Source organism: Apus apus, chromosome 4 (genome assembly GCF_020740795.1).
Source record: "Apus apus isolate bApuApu2 chromosome 4, bApuApu2.pri.cur, whole genome shotgun sequence".
NCBI lineage: Eukaryota > Metazoa > Chordata > Aves > Apodiformes > Apodidae > Apus > Apus apus.
In genome coordinates this window covers 97,538,074-97,558,727 of record NC_067285.1, presented here as the reverse complement: position 1 = coordinate 97,558,727, position 20,654 = coordinate 97,538,074, and the positions used below count along the sequence as shown (strand labels likewise).

Genomic DNA, 20,654 nt, shown 5'->3' with positions numbered 1-20,654 from the left:
CTATATATCCACATAACACAGTGATGTCTAAAAATGTTAGTGAATATGGAAAATACACCAATATTGAATTGTGACTTCATCACTGCAATAAATATTCACTACAGAACTTTACAAAAATAAAAACTGTGCATGAAATATTAAACTTTTTCATTTTTCCTTACTGTAAGAATATCTGTCTATAAATTATGGGTAGCAATACTGCAGCTTTATAATTTGAAGGAAAATTCCCAGAGTAATAGCTTTTTAGTAATAAAAAAGGTAAAAATGGCAAAAATGGGGATGTTCTAAAGAGGAAAATAGTACATCTTTATACTCACCTATAAAAAACTTCAAATATTTTTTTCTAAATTTAGTTTGATAACCCAGTAACAAATGGAACAGTTCTGAAGCAGCACTCCTAATTCAACATGTTAATTCACTTTCTATGATGGGCTAATTTAAGATAAATAAAACCACAGGAAGTGGTAAATTTGTACTAATCCATATCAAGCTTCCCAACACAAGGTCACATCTTTTATATGGTTATTTCAAAGGAAAAAAATAAAATTACCGAAGATTTTCTAATTAACTGTTCTAATGAAAAAGACAGGAAATCACCCTGGTCTTCAGATCTATGTAGAGTCACTAATGTTAATCTCTCTATTTTACATGAAAGTATAAGACCAGCAAAGTAACACTCAGATGCATTAGTGGCAAACTATCAAGTAGTGGTAGGGTAGGCATATTACCTCTTGCCTCTGACCTGTCTGAGACCAGTTTTGAACTCTATGTTCAGTTTGAATACCAGTCCTCTGTTTATTAAAAACTGAAAAAGATTCAGAGAAGAACCACAAAACTTACTTTGAATATGGAAAGCCAATGGTACAAGTTTTTCTTACTTGGTTTTCAAGTGAAAAGGTGAAGAAGTTTAGAAATTATTCTACAAAGATTAAAGATATCTGATGCTACATAGTATTTTAAATATAGCAAAGAAGAGCCAAAGGTATTACAGGGGAAGCTCTTGAGATAAAGAGCAACAAAAGCCAAAAGTGGATACACATTTCTAGCACTGAAGGCACTTAAATCCTTGTCAAAGGATGTCATGTTGAATCTTTAATTTGGGTTTTCACAGTGAGATTACTTTTTAAATAAGACTGGTTTAGGTCTATTAATTATTAGTTCAGTCAAAAAATTGTAACATTCATAAAGTGATTGGTTCTTAAAATAGTCGTATAAGAGAATGGTAAGGAATCAAAGAGAAAAATAAGTAACATATAAAGCATGTCTGTTACAGATTACTATGATTTTTGGAATGACAATTTAAAGTGGTGTCTTCTCACTGAATGGGTCAGGATCTGAGCTAACTGAAGATTCCTTCCTGTCTTAATATTTTTATTATTGCTGAACTATCAAAGCAATTTTGATTGTGGGCAATTTTACTATATCCATTTTACCATATCTCAATTGTCAAGTAGCTACACAACAATTTCAGCATCATATTCTGCCTTCAGTTATACCTCTCCATTTTTTAAAACAATTGCTTATGTTCTAGTAACCTGATTCATCTTAAATTTCTTATCCAACTGTAAAATTTGCTGGAACACGAACTCTTGAGCTTTGTGACAATGAGTAAGGGGGAAAGAGCTCTAACTTGTCTTCAAATCCCAAATGGTATTCAAGCATGGCATTTACTCTGACACATTTTTGTAAGAGCAGGACTTTGTAAAATAAGTTTCAAAATCACATTAAAAAAATCTACATTGATGTATAAAATTGACATAATTTTTGCTTAAAAACGTTAAACATTTAGAAAACTCAAACTGTGTAAAATTCCTTTTGTCACCGGCTGGAAGCTGCAAATGAAGGAAGGCGACCTCCAATGCACCTCCTCTCCTTGGAATCTTGCTAGGAGTTCAGTGGCAAACAGTTTTTAGAGAGCACAGGTAACTTTGCTGTCTTGCAAATATAAACTTAATTTTCAGGCTTCAAAGGAGGCAACTCAGATGGCATGTTAATTTATTTTAAATATTTAACACATATATCCTAAGGCTAAGTAAAATTTTACTCACTGCGAAAAAAGTTATTTCTAATGAAAAAATAGACAAGGACTTTAATCAGATGATAGATTACTTCCAAATGGGCAGACTACACCCTCTTATAGTGGCAGAATATGGTTTTATCCTCCATGGGAACTGCACATGAGCATTATGGATTATCTGCACAAATTTGGGCTTTCCAGAAATACCAGAGTGACTGCACACACATTACAAGATCAATCTCTGCCTGCTTTTTAAGTGCAACTGATAAGCATGGGCTTGCCACCATCACAGAAACTTATGTAGGCTCTCTCTCATTTCTCTTGTTCCTGAAAGCTCCTGAGACACAGTCAAAATGTGGCTGTATAGATGTTTTTTTTCTACTAGTAGCAACTGCCCTTCCTGGTGACCTACAAACACCTCATCACTTGGTAGAAGCAGTGTTAGAAAAAATGCTGATTGAGTGTGAGATCCTGCTACCAAAAGAACAGATCTACTTGTAAATGGCTTCTTCACTGCATTTGAAAGCCTCAACTACATATTTTCCAAGAAAATGGGCCTAATAAGCAGCAAATAGCACGTAAGCTGCAAGATGACTGCTCTTCCAAAAAGACTTCTTGAAAAGCAGGGTGGGAGGGGAGAATAGTTCATTTCTGGGCCTCACTGACATGACACTGTCTCTCCTTATCTGTTACGGTGTAAGAAAATGTTAGATAAAATTACTTCAATACTCCTATTCCATACAGCAGATACACACATATACTTGTATAATAATTTATCTTTAATAGAACAGAAGGCATAAGGTTTTCTAAATGGAGATAATAGTGGCAATTAACCTTGAAATGTATTACATTAGGTTCAAAATATTTGTAAACTAGGTAATAAGAATACTTTAATATGTGTCCTCATAACCCATTAGTGGACTTGGAATGTTTTTCAAGAAAATACTCATCTTGGTAACAGGATTTCAACCATACTGTAATATAAGCACCATGTTAACCTGTGAAATGAAGTATTCAAAATATAGGTATTGCTTACAACTACTTATGTAAATTGGATAGTTTAGGTAGAAAAATTGCATTCTTGAAGACTCACCTAGAAGAGTAAGATGATGTTGATTATCAGTTATTAATTTGTGATAAGCCAGAGTGACAGTGAATATGGATAATGTAAGAACTCCAAAAGGCATCTCTTTTTATGTGTACCAGTAAGCATTCATGCAACTATGAGGTGTGATACTCCTTAAACATACAGCAAATAACTCTCTTTTCTTTTTTTTTTCTTTCTTTTTTTTTTTTTTTTTCACCTTGGAAGTAATGGATCTTACTGGTTTGGGTTGTGGGTCTTTAGGATTTCTGCAGAACTTTTTATCTTCCTTCTCATCACAACTATGCACAGCAACTTATATCCTTATATTTGGTCAATCCCAGCAATGATTTCAAGACAAAATCATATAACTTCTTCTTAGCTGTTTGTGTAACGGCATGATTGCCTTGGTAACAGCAAGCCCTCAATCATAGAATTACAGAATCACAGAACCATTAAGGTTGGAAAAGACCTTTAAGATCATCAAGTCCAGCCATCAGCCCTACACCCCATAACCACTGCACCATCTCCTGAAACATCACGTCTACCCATTTTTTAAGACCTCCAGGTACAGTGCCTGTGCCATCTCCCTGGGCAGCCTGTTCCAATGCCTCACCACCCTTTCAGTGAATATTTTTTCCTAATTCCAATCTAAACCTCACCTGGCACAAGTTGATCCCCTTCCTCTTGTCCTATCAGTAGTCACTAGGGAGAAGGGGCGAACACTGCCTCACTACAACCTCATTTCAGGCAGAGAGCAATGAGGTCTCCCCTCAGCCTCCTCTTCTCCAGGCTGGACAGCCCTAGCTCCCTCAGCCTTTCCTCAAAAGACTCATTCTCCAGACCCCTAATCAGCCTAGTTATCCTTCTCTGCACCCTCTCCAGCGCCTCAGAGTCCTTCCTACACTGCAGCACCCAAAACTGCACATAGCGCTCAATCTGTGGCCTCACCAAAGCCAAGTAAAGGGGCAGGATGACCTTCCTGGTCCTGCTGGTCAGGCCAGGATGCCATTGGCCTTCTTGGCCACCTGGGCACATGGCTGGCTTTGTTCAGCCAGCTGTCAACCAACACCCCCAGGTCCCTCTCTGCTGGACAGCTCTCCAGTCACTCTTCCCCAGGCCTGTAGACCTGCCAGGGGTTGTTGTGGCCAAAGTGCAGAACCCGACATTTGGCCTTATTGAAACTCATGCCATTGGCCTTGGCCCATCAATCAAGCCTGTCTAGATCCATCTGCAGAGCCTCCCTACCCTCAAGCAGTTCAACACTCCCACTCAACTACTGTTGTCCGCAAACTTACTGAGGGCACGGTCTCTCCCTTCATCAAAGTCATCAATAAAGATGTTAAACAGGAGTGGCCCCAGCTCTGAGCCCTGGGGAACACCACTCATGACTGGCTGCCAACTGGATTTAACTCCACTGAACACAACTCTTTGGACCTGGCCGTCCAACCCGTTTTTTATCCAGCAAAATGTATGTACATCCAAGCCATGAGTAGCCGGCTTCTATAGGACAATCGTGTGGGAAACCTTAAACACAAATGGTTGACATCCTGAGCAAAAAAGGTAATAGCAGGACAAAAAAAAACAGAGTCAGGTAGATTGATTTTTTTTTTTTTTTAAAAGCTATTTATAAAAAAAACCCACAACACAAAAATCAACCACAAAAACCCACAAAAAAACCCTCAACAAAACCCAGACAAACAAAAAACCCAAACAAAAAAACAAAACAAAAAACCCAACAACAGCCAAACAAACAAACCCAAAACAAACACTTAACCCCAGAAGTTGAGTTTGTCATAAAAGGTGAATCCAAATAAGATTTACTCAAAGTACAGGCAAAGAGAAGATGAATCAAGTGTTTGTCAATACCTCCCTATCAAACCTTCCTGATGTAGGGGTAGACCCTGGAGTACAAGACTCTACTCTGATAAACCGGCAACATTTGATGAGTGTTATGCATGACCATGCATTGAAGATACCTTCCTCAATGTCCTAAACAATTAACTTCTCCAATAATCCTTTCTCTTTTTTGTGTCAGATGCACAGGTTTATTTTGTTGGAGTCTTCAGTATTACAATTTGTTAATAATGTGTTAAACTTAGAATCATACTGCTTCTATGTGAAAGTACACAATGTATTGATAACTTTGATTAAACTACTGGGAAATAAAGATCTGATTAATAAATTGGTATTCACTTGATTCGATCTCTTTTTCTTTCATTATCTCCCATTATCAACAATGAGAAGACAGCTGCTGTGGCCTGCTTTGGATGGCCCAAGTTTTACCTGTCTGTTTGAAGAAGGATAGATTTGGGACTGTTGATCCAAAAAGAAAATTTCCTCAAGAAGCCCATATATTAACATTTCTGTAGTGTTAGCCATAAATAGTAGTAGGGGCTATCAGAAATAAAAATCAGACAACCACAATCAGAAATTACTTCTAGAGTTACCACTGAGGAAAATGACTGCAGAAATAAAAACCAGAGATATTGTAGCGTATTAAATAATCTGCTTCATTAGATTTAGGCAGCATTCAGTCTGGACTGAATTTTCTACCAAGTGCTGAACAATTCATCAATAGCTATCAGAGAAATAGGTCAGATACATAAATGAAGAACTCTCCTGTTAAAAAAACCTACATAAGCCACAAGATCTTCTTTATAATTTTACAAAAATATGCAATCATCGGAATTCATATACAAAGAAATTCGGCAGAGAATGCAGAATGGGGCCACACGGTGATGTGAAGATACAAAATACAATACAAAATAACATGGCTGTCCAGCACATTTTCAGTGCAGCTGCTTAATTTTTTACAATTGATAAGAATGCACAGGACCAAACTGATCTAATCTTGACCTGATCTGGCAAATGAAAAAAAAATAATCAAACAACAAAATAAAACAAATCCAGGAATATTTAACAAATCTTTCTTACTCCATGAAAGAGCATGAGAAGAAAAAATAATTTGAAACAAGTCATTTTATGTGATTTTTGTGATGTGAATCCACACAGGTCTACCTGAATTGGATCACAGAGTCTTACTGTGGAGTGCAAAAGATAGTCAGAGAGTAGTCAAAGCAATTAGTAATGCAAAGTTCATAACTATCATGATGCAAGGACCCACCAAAACCTAGTAAGGGTTTTCACAGGGTCCTATTAACTAATTTAATACAATGATATATGTAACCTGTGATGTTAGGGAGACACCACCTTGAAACCACATGAAACAAAGTTCCTAATATTTGATGTTACTATTAGCTAATAAAAGAGATATTGAGCTAAATATTATATGTTATATTTTATATATCCTTAAACTAGAAATACATGAGGTCAAAACTGGACCCTAAGTTAAAATAGGGGCATAAGGGCCAAAGTGGCGCATCTCTTTGCATTTTATGTGAGCAAACTGAATGCAGTGTCTGTATCTATAGATATAAATTAATATATCCTTGGTGTGTTAAAAAGCCTGGCTTTCTGAACCTGAGGAATATTCTGAATGAAGGTGACTGAGAGGAAAATCAGACAGAAAAATATAATTAAAGGTAGAATTCTATAGGAAGATGCATTAGATGACCAAAATGTTGTAATCCTGCAATAGAGAGAGAAGCTTTTGTTAAAAACACATTTTCCTAGCTATAGTAGCTACATTAGTTATAAATGTGAGAGTAATAGTGAACACATAGAAAAAAGGGAAATAACAATCTGAATGAAGTGCAATAGAAAACTGACATAGAAGAAAATCCATTCTTGAAAGCCCTAAAGCTCTGGGGATAAACTTTTAGTGTTAATGTTTGGGTTGCATAATACCACGGATACCTGACTTCACTACTCAGATGACTTGCTTCTGCCTACACAGTTCTGTATGCCATTTTCCCCCTAGCCATTGACAAAACTTTGTTCTTAGAAAATGTTTACTCCTTTACTCAGTAGAAAAGTGAACTAATTAGTCATGACACTAATTAGCTCTAAATATCTTGCTTTTAAAAATCTATAACGTAAATTTTTCTTTTATTTTGATAATTATAGACATTTATTTTTTTATATAATTCAGCCTTAAAGTACTGAAAACAATAATTGTTCTCAAAATTTCAATTAAATTATGCATAGTTTGATTTGTACCATCCACATTTATTGATAGCTAACATAGTGTAATAGTGAAAAAAGAGAGACCATAAATGTAAGTAGAAGGAATGTATAGATTTTCATTAAAGCCTTGTGGAGAATGAGTAAAAGTAAAGGCATTTACAGTGACAGGAAAACACTGTGTGGTGTACAATTTTCCTTTGCTTATGGTGGCTCTTTGACAGTAGAAATGTAGCATTTACTTATTAAAAACCAATAAATTAAATGTATACTTTGAAAATATAAATTCTATATTGAGTAGCCAGTACGAAGGAAAGGAAATAAATAGAATTTGTCACCTTGGGGGAAATAAAACAGACCTAAAAACATCTTTCTCATACCCAGATTATTCTCATAAAATTCTCTAGGTGATCACCTAAAAGTGAGTAATAAGGTTCTAGTAGTCTTCCATTTCATAGTAAATGAAACAATTCCCATTTATTCGAGTCCCATTCTGTACGGGAAAACTAATAGCTAAACTGCAACAGGAATTAGACCCTTGTGTTCATGAGCTGCATCACAACTATCCAGCACAAAGTAGAGAGTTCTCTGATCAATTCTCTGCTTAATTGAGTCTAATAATTTTGTTCTTTTTTAAAAATAGGCTAATAATAAACTAAGTTTGCAAAAGTTGTTGTATTGATACGTCAGAGTGTAGCGCTCTTTATCGATCTACTTCTTTGACATCTCTTCTTCATTTGCAGTTTCAGTATTTACCTACTTTTTACCTCTGTGGATGTAAAACACTAGACAAACACATTATCATTGGGAGGGGAAATTAGTCTTCTAATGTGAGCAAACTGAATGTAGTCTCAATTCCAAGTGCCTGTATCTATATATAGAAAGCCATATATCCTTGGTGTGTTAAAAAAACTGAGTTTCTGAACATGAGGAGCTTCTAAAGAAGCTCTTCAGCAGACACTGACCTGGGTACACTAGACGGCTTTTCAGCCTTCAGAATATGATTTGAAAATGTCAGACTGCTTAAAGCTGGCAACTAAGGTCTGAAGGCACCTGTCACAAATTTCCTTACCTGCCTATTTCTATTTTGTTTTGTTTTATTTAACTCTATCTGTAATTTGAGGCTTACAATATGAAAAGAAAAAAAAAAACAACAAAACAATAAAAATTATACGGGAAGAACTTTCCTATTAATTATTCTGCCTAGTAGTGTCCTGCTGACCAGTCACACAATCTGAGTAGGTGCTAATGTGTGCATAGCTTCCAATCAACTGCAATACATGGCATTGCCTATAAATGACTTGCTAGTGCTGTTTGAGCAGAAATATTTAATCAAGATAAACTTTGCTGGAGTTCTGTGTTAAAGATTTCTATCTACTGCTCACTCGTCTGCATCTGAGTAGTTGTTTCAACAGCTGTTTTAATTTAATTTATCTTGTTATATATGGAGACTTAATTGAACAAATTACTTCTAAGGAATGTCTGAAATTGCTAATATTAAAATTTCTATGATCTCTTTTTCTGCTGCATGCTGTCAGCTCTTGCTAATCATTTCACATATTGGTCCATGATTGCTTTCGTACTTCATAATTTTGTGCATAACTCTCTTTGACATCAAGACTGAGCTTAGGAAAAGAAAAATGGCAGAAAAACCTCCATGTTTATTACAAGCCATTTCTCACATGAATTACTGGTAATTATGAATCCTCTGATATTAATATTCCTCTGTTTCCATCTATGAACAACACTATGAAGACGGACAACACTGTGGAAATGTTGATATTCCCAGCAGAAGATAGCCTAGGTGACAAAACAGCTTCAGTGGCTGCTAATTTCAGAGCAACCACAAGTAACTTCAGCCTTGTTTCCAGGATTATTAAAATGGGATTAGAAACTGCTTTGACATATTAGAGGAATCAAATGTTTCAGTAATCCAACTGGATTATTATAATTTTAGTTGTAAAGTTCTACTACAGCCACTCTTAGGAATCCTAAGCAAGAACATTAGATAGATATCAATAATATAAAAACACGGAATCCACATTTCACAGTACATACATGATTACTTCCATGCAATTTTTTTTCCTGTTAGAGGTACTGACTTCTATAACGGTATTTCGAACAAGAAGGGTATTCTTATGTAAATATTTTAAATCACCTATATCCTTCACCTCATCCCTAGTGGTGTAGGTTTCAATGCTTACATTGATGAAGAGGAGTGGATTTTGCCGTTTACCTAACTGTTAAATTATTTTGCTTTTGAAAATCAATTCAGGTTTCCCAAGAAACATTAGGACAAAACCATTTTAACTTAGGAAAGGGATGAATTCGTTGTGATGCTTCAACCACTCTGTCTCCAACAATGTTCTCAGAATAACTGACATACAAGGAAGATACTCACATACAAAACCTCTTCCATATCTTGATCAAGTTCATAGAATCCTTATATATGAGGATCACAATATTTTCAGAAAAGTACTGAAAGCATACTGAAATAATATAAACTGATATCCTGAATACTGAATTCTCTTAAGATGCTAACATACTGTATGTTTTACTTGTTCAGTTATTGTTTCTCATTTTAATTGTGAATGACTTGTGGAAAACCTGCCATAGAAGAGATATGATTAATTTTAAATTAATATTTAGGTGTGAACAAACTTTCGCCATTAGGTATCAATACATTACTTCTTACACATAATACATTACTGTTTTAAAAAAATCAGTACAGTTTATTAAGGAGGACACAATCTAACTCATGAGGAGTTAAATATTTAACCTAGAGACAATGTCTGTGCAATACACAACCCATGAGAGTGAATAAATCTGTTCTGCCACTTATCACTTGAGGAGCTGTCACACAATAGTAAAAACATCTCTTTGAAAATACTTTTATAACAACAGTAAAACCACTCAGCAGTTAAAGGCAACTAGGCAAAACCACAGAAAGCAAGTGCAATACATCATAAAATAATATTTAACCAAGAGATAAAGTCTCTGCAACCCAGAAGCTACAGAAGTGTACAAATCTACTCTACTACTTATCACTTTAAGAGCTGTCATACAATATTAAAAACATCTATTTGAAAATGCTTCTCCTCCAACAACAAAATCACTCAGCAGATGCAGGCAACTGAGCAAAACCACAGAAAGCAATCTAAGTCCAGTGTATCAAAAAATACATACAAGCAAGTATATACAATTTTTTTTTTCTGCAAATACTATTTTCATAAACAATGAAAATAATTACATATTATTTTATACATTATTTATATTGAAGAGTCTAAAGATATGATAGTTATGACACTGAAAAGAGGAAAATAAAGATTTTGCTATTGATTTACATAAATTGTCACTTATTCTTCCAAATTAATATGGAAGGGGCTCACAAAGTTCAGAATAATGATAAACCAGTGCAGGAAGGAAGGTAAGTTTGCTTCCAGCTTTTGTTACCATGACAAGGACAAATTCTGAAATCAAGATTTGTACCAAAGCTTCAGTATGCTTTAGAGTTGAGATTAAGCATACTGCATTGGGTGCACTCTGTTACAGATTATTACTCAATCTATGGATGATTTACAGCAGAGGTAGGATGTGTTTTATACATCACAAACTATTCATTTCATGAGTGAAAAATACAAAAATATTTCTTTGGGATATACTAACCTTTGAGGGGAAAAAATAAGGGATATGACCTATCCAAACCCAGACAACTGCAAATGTCCTTAAAACAACATTTTCAGAAACCTGTGACCAACTTACCCACTGATTTCTGGAAAAGCACATAGATAGTCGAAGTACACTTGTAAAATCCATTTTTCTTAACATTCTGTTAAAAAAAAAATCTCTAACATTTGCACAATTTTATGATGCTTGTACTTTTCATTCAAAATTAATAGCCGTGATACTTAAAATCTGAAATTTTTTTCCAACTGTCTAGTCTAAAGTGCATAGACACTCTTTTTTGTCTACTGCAATCATTTTAGGTCTTTAATTCTCTAATTTAAGAAAGAAATGGGGAATAAACCTTTCCTGTTTCTGAACTATGAGAAAACAAATTCAGAAGTCTATGCAATTCAGCTAAGCTCCATTTTCATACATCATTGTTTACAGCTGTTACTCAATTTTCATGTAACAGGCCTTTCATCTCATTCACAGCATTTGAACACCACAGAGGAATGGGGCATATATGTCTTCTCATGGTGTCATCTAGGTAGCATGCTGGAAACCTATCCCGTACTAGGTGAGAAGAAACTTTAAGGCTCCATGCACATGCAGACTGACAGTTTTTTGGACAGTGAAGCAGACAAAAAAAGAAAGCTGCATAAGAAACGTTACTTCTTACAGAAAACTTAAAAGCACTTACAGGCAGTTTCACTATAATTCTAATTATCTTTCTGTTATCAGCTTCCACAGGCATAAAAATAAGTAAGTGGTAAATTTTGCCAGAGAACCTGACCAGATGTCACAATCAGACTAGACAGAGAACACAGAATCCTGCCAACCAACCTAAAAAGTAAATACCACCTCTTTTTTCTTTTTCTTTTTTTTTTTTTTTTTCCTGAATCTCTGCAGCCTCTAATGCTGGAGATAACTTTTTTTCATAACATTTCTCAAGTTAACTGACATTTCTATTTACAGCTGAACACAAAACAAAAATCAGAAGTTGATACATTTGAAGGGAATCTCTCCATCATCATTCAAACTCGGTAAATACACTCTAATGGATACATAAATTCTTCCTAAAAACATTTTTATGAATCCCTGCAGGGTTTTCATATTCTGTTATCAATACTACCAAGTCCACACAAGACAGCAATACAGACAAACAGTTGAGTGAACTTCCTTATTTAAAATCACTTAAATACTGCATTTCTTGAAAGGGTTACATAGAAAAGGATTATTTTAGACCTTTCCATAGGAGCAAATTTTGCTTTTATTCTCACTCGTTAACACAGGAAACCACAATCTCTCAGTCAACAAAGTTCGCCTTTTCATAGGCATAAGTACATACACTGTACTCTAATGCTAGTTTCCAGGAAGATTTGAGAATACAATATTTCTTCAGTATTTGAGAACCATACCATTTCAGTCTGGAAGCTAATAAAACTCTGGGATGCAATGAATAACTGTACGTTAGCAACCGTGCTGCAGTCAGTGGGTTTTTAGACTAAGTCCTCATATGGTAAGAATAAAAACACTTTTAGAAATAGGGTAAAGAATAATCAACATTCCACTAGCTTTTACAAATAAAAAACACATTTAAAAGCTAGCTTCTTATTTTTTCATTTTTACTGCTTTGTACACAAACAACATCACCAAGAATAAAGAAGATGATCTAAGATAAACAAAGCATCAAGCAATAAAACTTGCACTTGATTGCCCTAAGTGAACATTAAAAGTTGCTTATTTTGAATCTCAGTATTGTAGTTCTTCTTCCTTAAGCACATTTAAAAATGTAAACAGTAAATTAAATATTCAACAGGTTTTTAAATACTATACTAAAATACATGCAATACTATATATATATATATCTTGGTGTTATAACAATCTCAGTACAGATGATGTTAACATGAACAGATTACAAAACAATTTTTGATAGATTACAAGACAGTTTTTTTAGGCAATATAATGGTATTTGCATGTTAACATCCTGAAATCTGCTTTGACCCCTATTGCTTTAAATTTGCAGATTTAAAGCAGGAGTAAGAGACTCAGATTTTAAGGCATTTATCCCTGTTTAACATCTAAGTTTATACTTGCAGTATTCAGGATGCCAGTGTATCTTCCCTATGGAAGAAAATCACTGCAACTTTAACATCAACAACACACAGCCAGATGTGCACGTAGCTCTCCAGGTGACCCAGGCAGCGTCTTACATCCAGGTTACAGGTGCCCCTTGCCTCGCCACAAGAGAATAACCAGAACAGAACAATGACAAGCCACTGAAAAGCACTCCCTTACCTTCTAAACCTGCTTCAATCAGCCCAAACTGTTCCAACACTTTAACAAACAGCACAATCACGATCAAAACTGCTATCATTTCAAGCCCTTCCAAGTTCATGATGAGTTAGGTCATGGTCTGACCACCGCCACTGAGAAAAGTGCTCTTCTGCCTGGCTTTCTTTGCAAAGCCATCAAACTAGGCGCAGAAGGCTCCTGCGAGGGAAGGGGGGAGAGCGGGAGGGGAGCGGCAGGGAATAATACCTCCCGTCTGCCCCAGCGGAGGCCAGGAGAGGCAGGCGCATCCCCCGGCCCGCCGGGAACACCCGGCTCCGGCACAGCCGGACAGCCAGGCGGGAGGCGAGGGGCGCCCGCCCCAGGAGCCCCCCGAGGTCACCCTGGAGATGGCTCCGGGAAAAACGCCGCGCCGGGGGGGGCCGGCGGCACATCTGGGCGGCAGCCGGGACCGGGACTGGAGCGGGAGCCGGGGCCAGAGGCGGGAGCCGGGCCGGGCCGGGCCGGGCCGGGCGGCATCACGGGCGCCGGGAGCCCGTTGCCCGGGCAACGCGGGGGCCGGGACGCGCTTCGGGCCGCGGGGACAGCAGGGGCCTGACGGCGGCGGGAGGGAAGAGACTGGACAGTGGCTGGAGCACTCGCGGTGGAGTCGCTGCCGTGGTATGCCAGGTGTATCCACAGCCAGCCGAAGCGAGAGCCACCCCTCACCTCGGCGAGCTGGGCTTTCCATAGTTGTGCCGGAGATCAGGATTTGGCAGGGTGTGACTTGCCAACTTCTCAGCCTTTCTCCGGGTAAAAAAGCTGCCTAAGTGCTAGGAGATACAGACTGTTGCATGTGGCAAGTAATACATAGCATTCTATACAGAGAAGTGCATTTCAAATCCTTTTTTTTTTTTTTTTTTTTTTTTTAATGAAAAACAAAACAAAACCCAGACACAAATAAGCTGTCTCAAATTCTCCAAGGCTTATTAAATATGTGGGCTTGTTTGGAAGATAAAAACTGGAAGGAACAGATTGAGAAGGAGAAGGAAAAGCAAGATGATTTGTTTTGATGGGTTTTTACTTCAGTAATGTTTGCTAAACAAAGTATTTTCCATGGAAAATACTAGCTGTGAAATACCTGAATCCTAAGTACAAGACTGAACTGGTGTTTTACACCAGTAACAACCACTGGCCTATCCACAACAATGGCAGCACTGGCATTGTCACATGCAGCACACAAAACTCTTCATGGTTAAGGATTTACTCTTAAAAACCCTTAATAATTCATCATCTGAGAAGGAATTTACGTTAGAAAAACCACACCTCTATTGTAGCAAAAATGAGCAGGGGAACAATTGCATCACGTTTAATCCTGTCTGGAATGGAACTGTCCCCCACATGGTTGGAATCAATGACTGCCAAGGGCTCCGTTTTCTTTCTTTCCTTGGATAAGATTAAAAAATAAGCATCGTGTCATGTGAAAACCAGCAGCAACTTCTAAGTCCCCCAGGTATACTTGCATTATGATGGTTGTTACCATTACTGAAGACAGCAGAATGAAGTGGGAGTAAGGGGACTAACAGATGTAATATGGGTACCTTTTCTCCTGCAGTGGATAGATAAATTAATACAATGTAATGTTCACATATCACTATTCTGTGCTTTTTTTCTCGAGATTGGACTCCCTGAAGCTGCTTTGACTATTTCTCAGAAAACCGAAGGTTTAATACTCCATCCGAAATACTGTATTTGATTAATTTCTATGGGCTACTTTTTCTTAGGTATCTTTGCCTTTATTTGCTGCAAACTTTTCTCCTTACATTGTTCTTTTCTCATTTAATTTTTCCTCCAAACAAGGCTAAGTATCTTTCCCCCCTAAACCATGTTATCAATTGCTTTAAGGATAGTAGGTCCAGCTCTCCTTCAATGTGGGACTAAAATGGGCTAATTTATCATCATCAGCAACATAACGTCCGCAATCTGTATGAGTTTACCCAAAAGGCTGATTCCAGTTGTGTTTGGGTACATGCAACATTGCCACCTGAACTGACATATTCATTTTCATTAATAGCTTTCATTAATACTGCTCTGCTGAAAATGTTAAAATGGAAACACTTTTTTAGAAGACCCTGTATTTACTACTTCAGTGACAGTCACACTTACTCAGAGCCAAGAGCAGAAAACTGAAAAGCAGAGCTCGTGGTGGTCTGCAAAGAAGGCAGCTGCTGTTGCCCCACAAGCCTGCTGCTGGCCATGACCAGATTAATAGGCAGATGGAGATCTGCTGCTGGGGTGGAAGCCCCATCCCTGGAAGTTTTCAAGGCCAGGCTGGATAAGGCTCTGAGCAACCTGATCTAGTGAGAGGTGACCCTGCCCATAGCAGTGGGGTTGGAACTAGATGATGTTTAAGGTCCTTTCCAACCCTAACAATTCTATGATTCTGTGATCTGCCTCCTCAAGTATGAGCAAGTAAATAGTTTTTCCCAGTAGTGCAGGCCTACTGCACCTATGGCTAATTCTGACTCTTCTTCCAAGGCACAGCAGAGACGTACAGAAGAAAGGAAGGAATTAGTACTATTCCAGTTTTACAGATGGATACCAAAGCTCCATAAGAATAATAATCGCCAGGCTTTACAAGAAAGCTGTGACTCATGTCAAGTTTCTCAAGCACTGTGAACCAGCAATGAAAATGTCCTTTTTTCCAATCTTCTTTTGATATGCATAAAGGTAGTCTGATATGCAGTTAAACATACTTTTCCTCAATAGAGGGTCTCATTGCCAGGGGCCTGTTAGTGGTAGAGCTAACTGGCAGAGCTGGGTGCAAACAGGGAGCCTACACACAGCAAGAGAAAGGTGAAATGGAATAGCACCAGTGGGAGTCCCATGCCATACATAAAGTCTGGGAACAGAATCTGATAGAAGCTTCTATTTATTGACTTTGACTGAGAAAAACCTAAATAATGTCTTTAAGCATGCATATGATTACGGTAAAAATCATGCTGTAAAGCTAGAGCAAGCTAATGACTGCTATGGAAGTGATGTCCCTGTAACTTATTACAGAGATAAATAGTATATTTTTCCTATTTTAATAGGAAAAGCTTTGAATAAACATTCCAACATCCAATAAAATAATGAAAGTGTTTATTCTGTGTAGCTATTTAAAATAAATTTATGTTTTTAATGTTAAAAGAGGATAAAACACCCTTTCTAAAGGAGAAAATGGGCTAGAAAATCTTGATTTATTGTAAGTGCAAATATTTTATTATCTCAGCAACTGTTATTACACTTTAGTCTCCCTTTTTCCTTCTTGTAAATTTACTATTGCACAAGAAATTAAGAGAATAAAACAAAACATAAATGTTATTTAAAAAAACCCAAACCCCTAGCAAATCTTCCAGCTCATCAAATCACTGAGCAAAACCAGCAAAAATATACCAATGTTGTGGTTTGGGCGCAACACGACAACAAAGGAACAGCTCCATGGCTGCTCACTCAACTTCCCACACACACACACTGGGATGAGAAGGATAAAGCTCATGGGTGGAGACAAAGGACAAGGAGGGTTCCTCACTGATTAAAGCCATGGGCAAAACAGACTCAAGTTGGGGAAAAAATATTAATTTAATCTCACACTAATCAAACACACACAGGACACAGACAAAACAAAGAGCAAGGCTTGCATATGTTACCCCACCCCTCCCTTCTTCCCAGGCCCAAATCACTTTGTTCCTAGTTTCTCTCCCTCCTTCCCCCCAGCAGCACAGGGGGACAGGGGATGGGGTTTAGAGTCAGTTCACAGGCTGGTGGTTCCTTCTGCTCCTTCCTCCTCAGGAAGAAGGATTCCTTACATTCCTTCCCTGCTTCCACATGGGGTCCTTCCCATGGGAGAGAGTCCTCCACTAACCTCTCCTTCATGAGTTTAGATTTAATTTAATCCATTTTCTTAGTAAAAAATTAATTCAAAGAAAAGATACAAAATACTATGATGCGTTCAGCCATCATAAATGTCAGATGCACCTGCACCACACCCTGCAACTTTCCTCTAGGCATTGAGCCAAGGTGGCTTGACTTCTATAGGTTCTTTCCCAGATTAAGCAATGGTGAAAAAAGAGTACAGTGATCTGACATCACAGTGCCTTATTTTTACCTTTTCACAGCTTCTATATAAGTTCACATCCCAAACTATGTCCAGTGTTTCTCTTGTCATGGAAAGGGGGCAAGATGTAGGCATGAGACAGAAGTTCTGGCGCTTCACACTTGGCCTGTATTTAGATGGTAACACATAAATCCTGTGCTTTTACAAAACTGATTAAAATAGAAAAAGTTACATACCCCAGTATTCATAAGCAGCTTTTCAAAGACTCTAACAGAAAACATCCTCACCAGCCAACTGAGATGTAGTCCCAATTGAAAAGTATGCCTCAAGATCTGGATAATATCATAACATCATTCTTCAAAAGTCTGGAGTTGATTTAAATGTCAGAAGTAGCACAAAAATTGTCAATATGTCAGTTATTCTCAATTTTCTTCCAAGTGCTGTGTGGGTACTCTAGAGTCCATAGAACGGAATTATATTTTAAGTTTATCCCTTTCCATCCAGTGGCTCCCTGGATCTGGTAGTGTATACTTTTCTGGAAAATGGTGCAGATGTCATACTAACTGTGACCATGAACATGTCATTAGGAGAGAGAAACATCCTTATCACATGGTAAAACACCATTCTGATAACTCCCTCTTAGCAGGAGGTCCTTTAACCTCATCAAAGGAAAAAATCTTCAAAAAAGTCCAATGTCTTAAAGATGTCAGACAACTATATTTTAAAACTCTCTGTGGAAACTGAAGCTGAAAAATACTTGGCTGTTGTAATTCCACAGATGAAGCTCAACTGTTCTCATTATTTGTTTGTACTACCTATTTATTATCAAGGATTTTTCTCCTAAGAAACTTAATGATTTTTCAAGTGTTTACACTTGAGAGAACATATTGATCATTTTCCAAACTGCAGAGAAAGTCCTGTCACATACAATTACAAGTGAGTTATTAACTGTCATTTGTAAAACTCCTGTGCATCTTCAGCAATGAAGAACTAATGCAGTTAGCTTCATTTCAAATTTTGAGAAAATCACGGCATATCAAGGGATGGTGCTTTATGATATTTGATTTAATTTTCTCTGAATGACACATGGCCTCAGGCAGTTCAACGACACACACTGCTGTGGGACGCCACAGGTGGCAGCAAGCTTCCAGCAGCTCATCATGCTTCATCAGGCCTGTTGGTACAACCCTCACCTCCATTACTTTCAATATTGTTTAAGAGACTGTGTTCTTCTGCCAAGGTGTAATCACGTGAAGTAATGCTCATGATACAAGTAGTTTCACTGAACCTTTCTGAGCCATGTCAGTCCTGCCACCCTTTAACCTGGGTATCTTCATTCTCCTCTTGTACTTTCATATTGCAGGTATACCTAACGCCTTCAGCCTAACAGCTCTAAGTTTCAGTGTTTTTTCCCTGACAAACAACTAAACTTTTAATTCAGACTTTCATGGGTTTGCTTCTCAGCTGTTGTGACCTTCTCTTTTCTGTCTTTGTCAAGAGCTTTCTTGCTCCTCTTTATCCACTCAGGATACTGCTGCAAAGATCATCATCCTGGCTTACCTCTCCAACTATCTCAGCCTTTCCTTTACATTTCTAATGGATCCTTTTAATCATATACAAAATAATTGCTATCACCTTTGAGTGTAATTGTGACATACTACTGCCATAACTACTCACTATTGATTTTTTGAGAATATTGAGTTGTTAATCAAGCAATAATGCTAGCCTTACTTACTCGTAAGTTAGACTTTATTCATAAGAAATGTTGCTAGCTTTAAGACAGCCCCTTAATATTCTGAAATATTAATACATCTGTTCACCCTGTCCTTCAAAAGCCCTGTGACACATAGCATGAGGATGCTGACATTTTTTAACCCATAGTTATGGACAGAGGGTGAAATTTTATGACACAACGTGGTAAAATTTTTATCCAGATAGCAAAGGGAGAAAACACAAGATTATTTTAAAAATAATTAATAATTAGAAATATATTCTGCTTTTTGCTACCTTTTTTTGTTGTATATTAATGGAAACTCTTAAACATCCTGCAGACATTAGCTGTGAACTTTGTATTAAGTTAACTTTATAATAAATATGATTAGGAAAGTTATCTACAGCCTCAAAATTAAAGACTGACAGAAGAGTTTCTCCAGTTTAGCTGATGCAGCATGTGGATGCTTGCCAGACTATTCCTCTTAATCCCTCATTGGTTCATAAGTAACTCACTGCAGACAACAAGAGACTGTTAATGCAAATCAACAGTAAAAAGTCACAGGAAAGCCTAGCTCATACACCTATGGAAAACAGCCTCACAGACTGTAGCAAGACAGCATCTTTCACAGTTCTGTTTAAAAAAAACCACAACCAACCACAAAACAAAACAGAACCAAAAAGCCAGGGAAATCTGAAATCAGTGTCTACTGACCCTTACAGTTTGACTGAAGCACTAGAGGGCTGTTAGGGTGTGTTTGTATTCCAAAGCTTGAGCTTCTACTTTGGCCAGAAGTTTTTATTAAGACAAATGACAGAACAAAAGAGTGAAAAGTTCAATAGTTTTTTTCAGACCGATTATACAAAGCTAACTAACAGACCAAGGAAATAAAGGAAGCTGACAGATAAACTCAGTTTGCAACTCTGCCCAATTAACCTAGTTGGGGCACTATGAAGGAGCCCAATAAGTTTCTTCCCAACACTTGCTGTGTCTTAATTTCTTTCCTGCAGATCTCTACCATGTATGAACCTGATACAAACAAATCCATGTGCCTAAACAAAGCTTGTTGTAGGTTGAAATATCAAAACATTAGTTTTGCTAGGAGTTTTGTTTTGGTATGAGGGTGATGCTAAGCCATCTTATTACAGAAACTCAGTTAAGGGTACAGGAAGAATCAAAGGGGGATATACCATTTTCCTAATTATGAGAAAACATCATAAAAAATAACTTACACCAACCATATGTTCAGTAGTAGTGTTTGCTTCATCGATAGTCAATGATTGTTAATGGTTGTTCTAAGCCAGCTGAGCCCTTTTATGTGAACAACTGTACAGAAAAAAACACTTGGGTAAGCAGGTTCAGCAGGCAGTCTGAACTAGTCGAGTTGCATGTGTGGTCTTACCAGCACAGCTTTGAAGAACATTAGTGCAACAGTCCAGAGAGACTGTTTAAAAGGACAGAAGGTTTCTGTGCATTGAGCACCAAGACTTGGAGACTTTCAACACTGTTTAACTCCACAGAGCTCCTCTTAAATTAATAGGCAAGAAATCTTTGTTATCTAAATTCTCTCACTCATGTCTTCATGCAATATAAATGCCCGTAGTACCACTTCCTTCCTCTCTGATCACACTCTTTGGTGTCTGGTGAATATTTTTCTTTATAAAGTGGTCATCTGCATAGCAAAAATATAACTTCTTTTTAAACAGATTAGTAATTCTAT

General features: G+C 37.3%; 1 protein-coding gene across 8 annotated transcripts in view; it reads right to left on the bottom strand.

Annotated features, from left to right (window-relative positions):
- KCNIP4 (potassium voltage-gated channel interacting protein 4) overlaps nucleotides 1-20,654 on the bottom strand; it is a 430,537-nt gene that overhangs the window by 188,047 nt on the left and 221,836 nt on the right. Inside the window, exon 1 of one of the 8 annotated variants that reach the window (XM_051619891.1) lies at nucleotides 13,152-13,268. The exons of the other annotated variants lie outside the window; for them this stretch is intronic. Coding sequence (XP_051475851.1) covers nucleotides 13,152-13,251 — 100 coding nt within the window. The 5' untranslated portion in view covers nucleotides 13,252-13,268. Of the gene's footprint in view, nucleotides 1-13,151; nucleotides 13,269-20,654 lie in introns of those variants that run through there. 8 annotated transcript variants of the gene reach the window in all.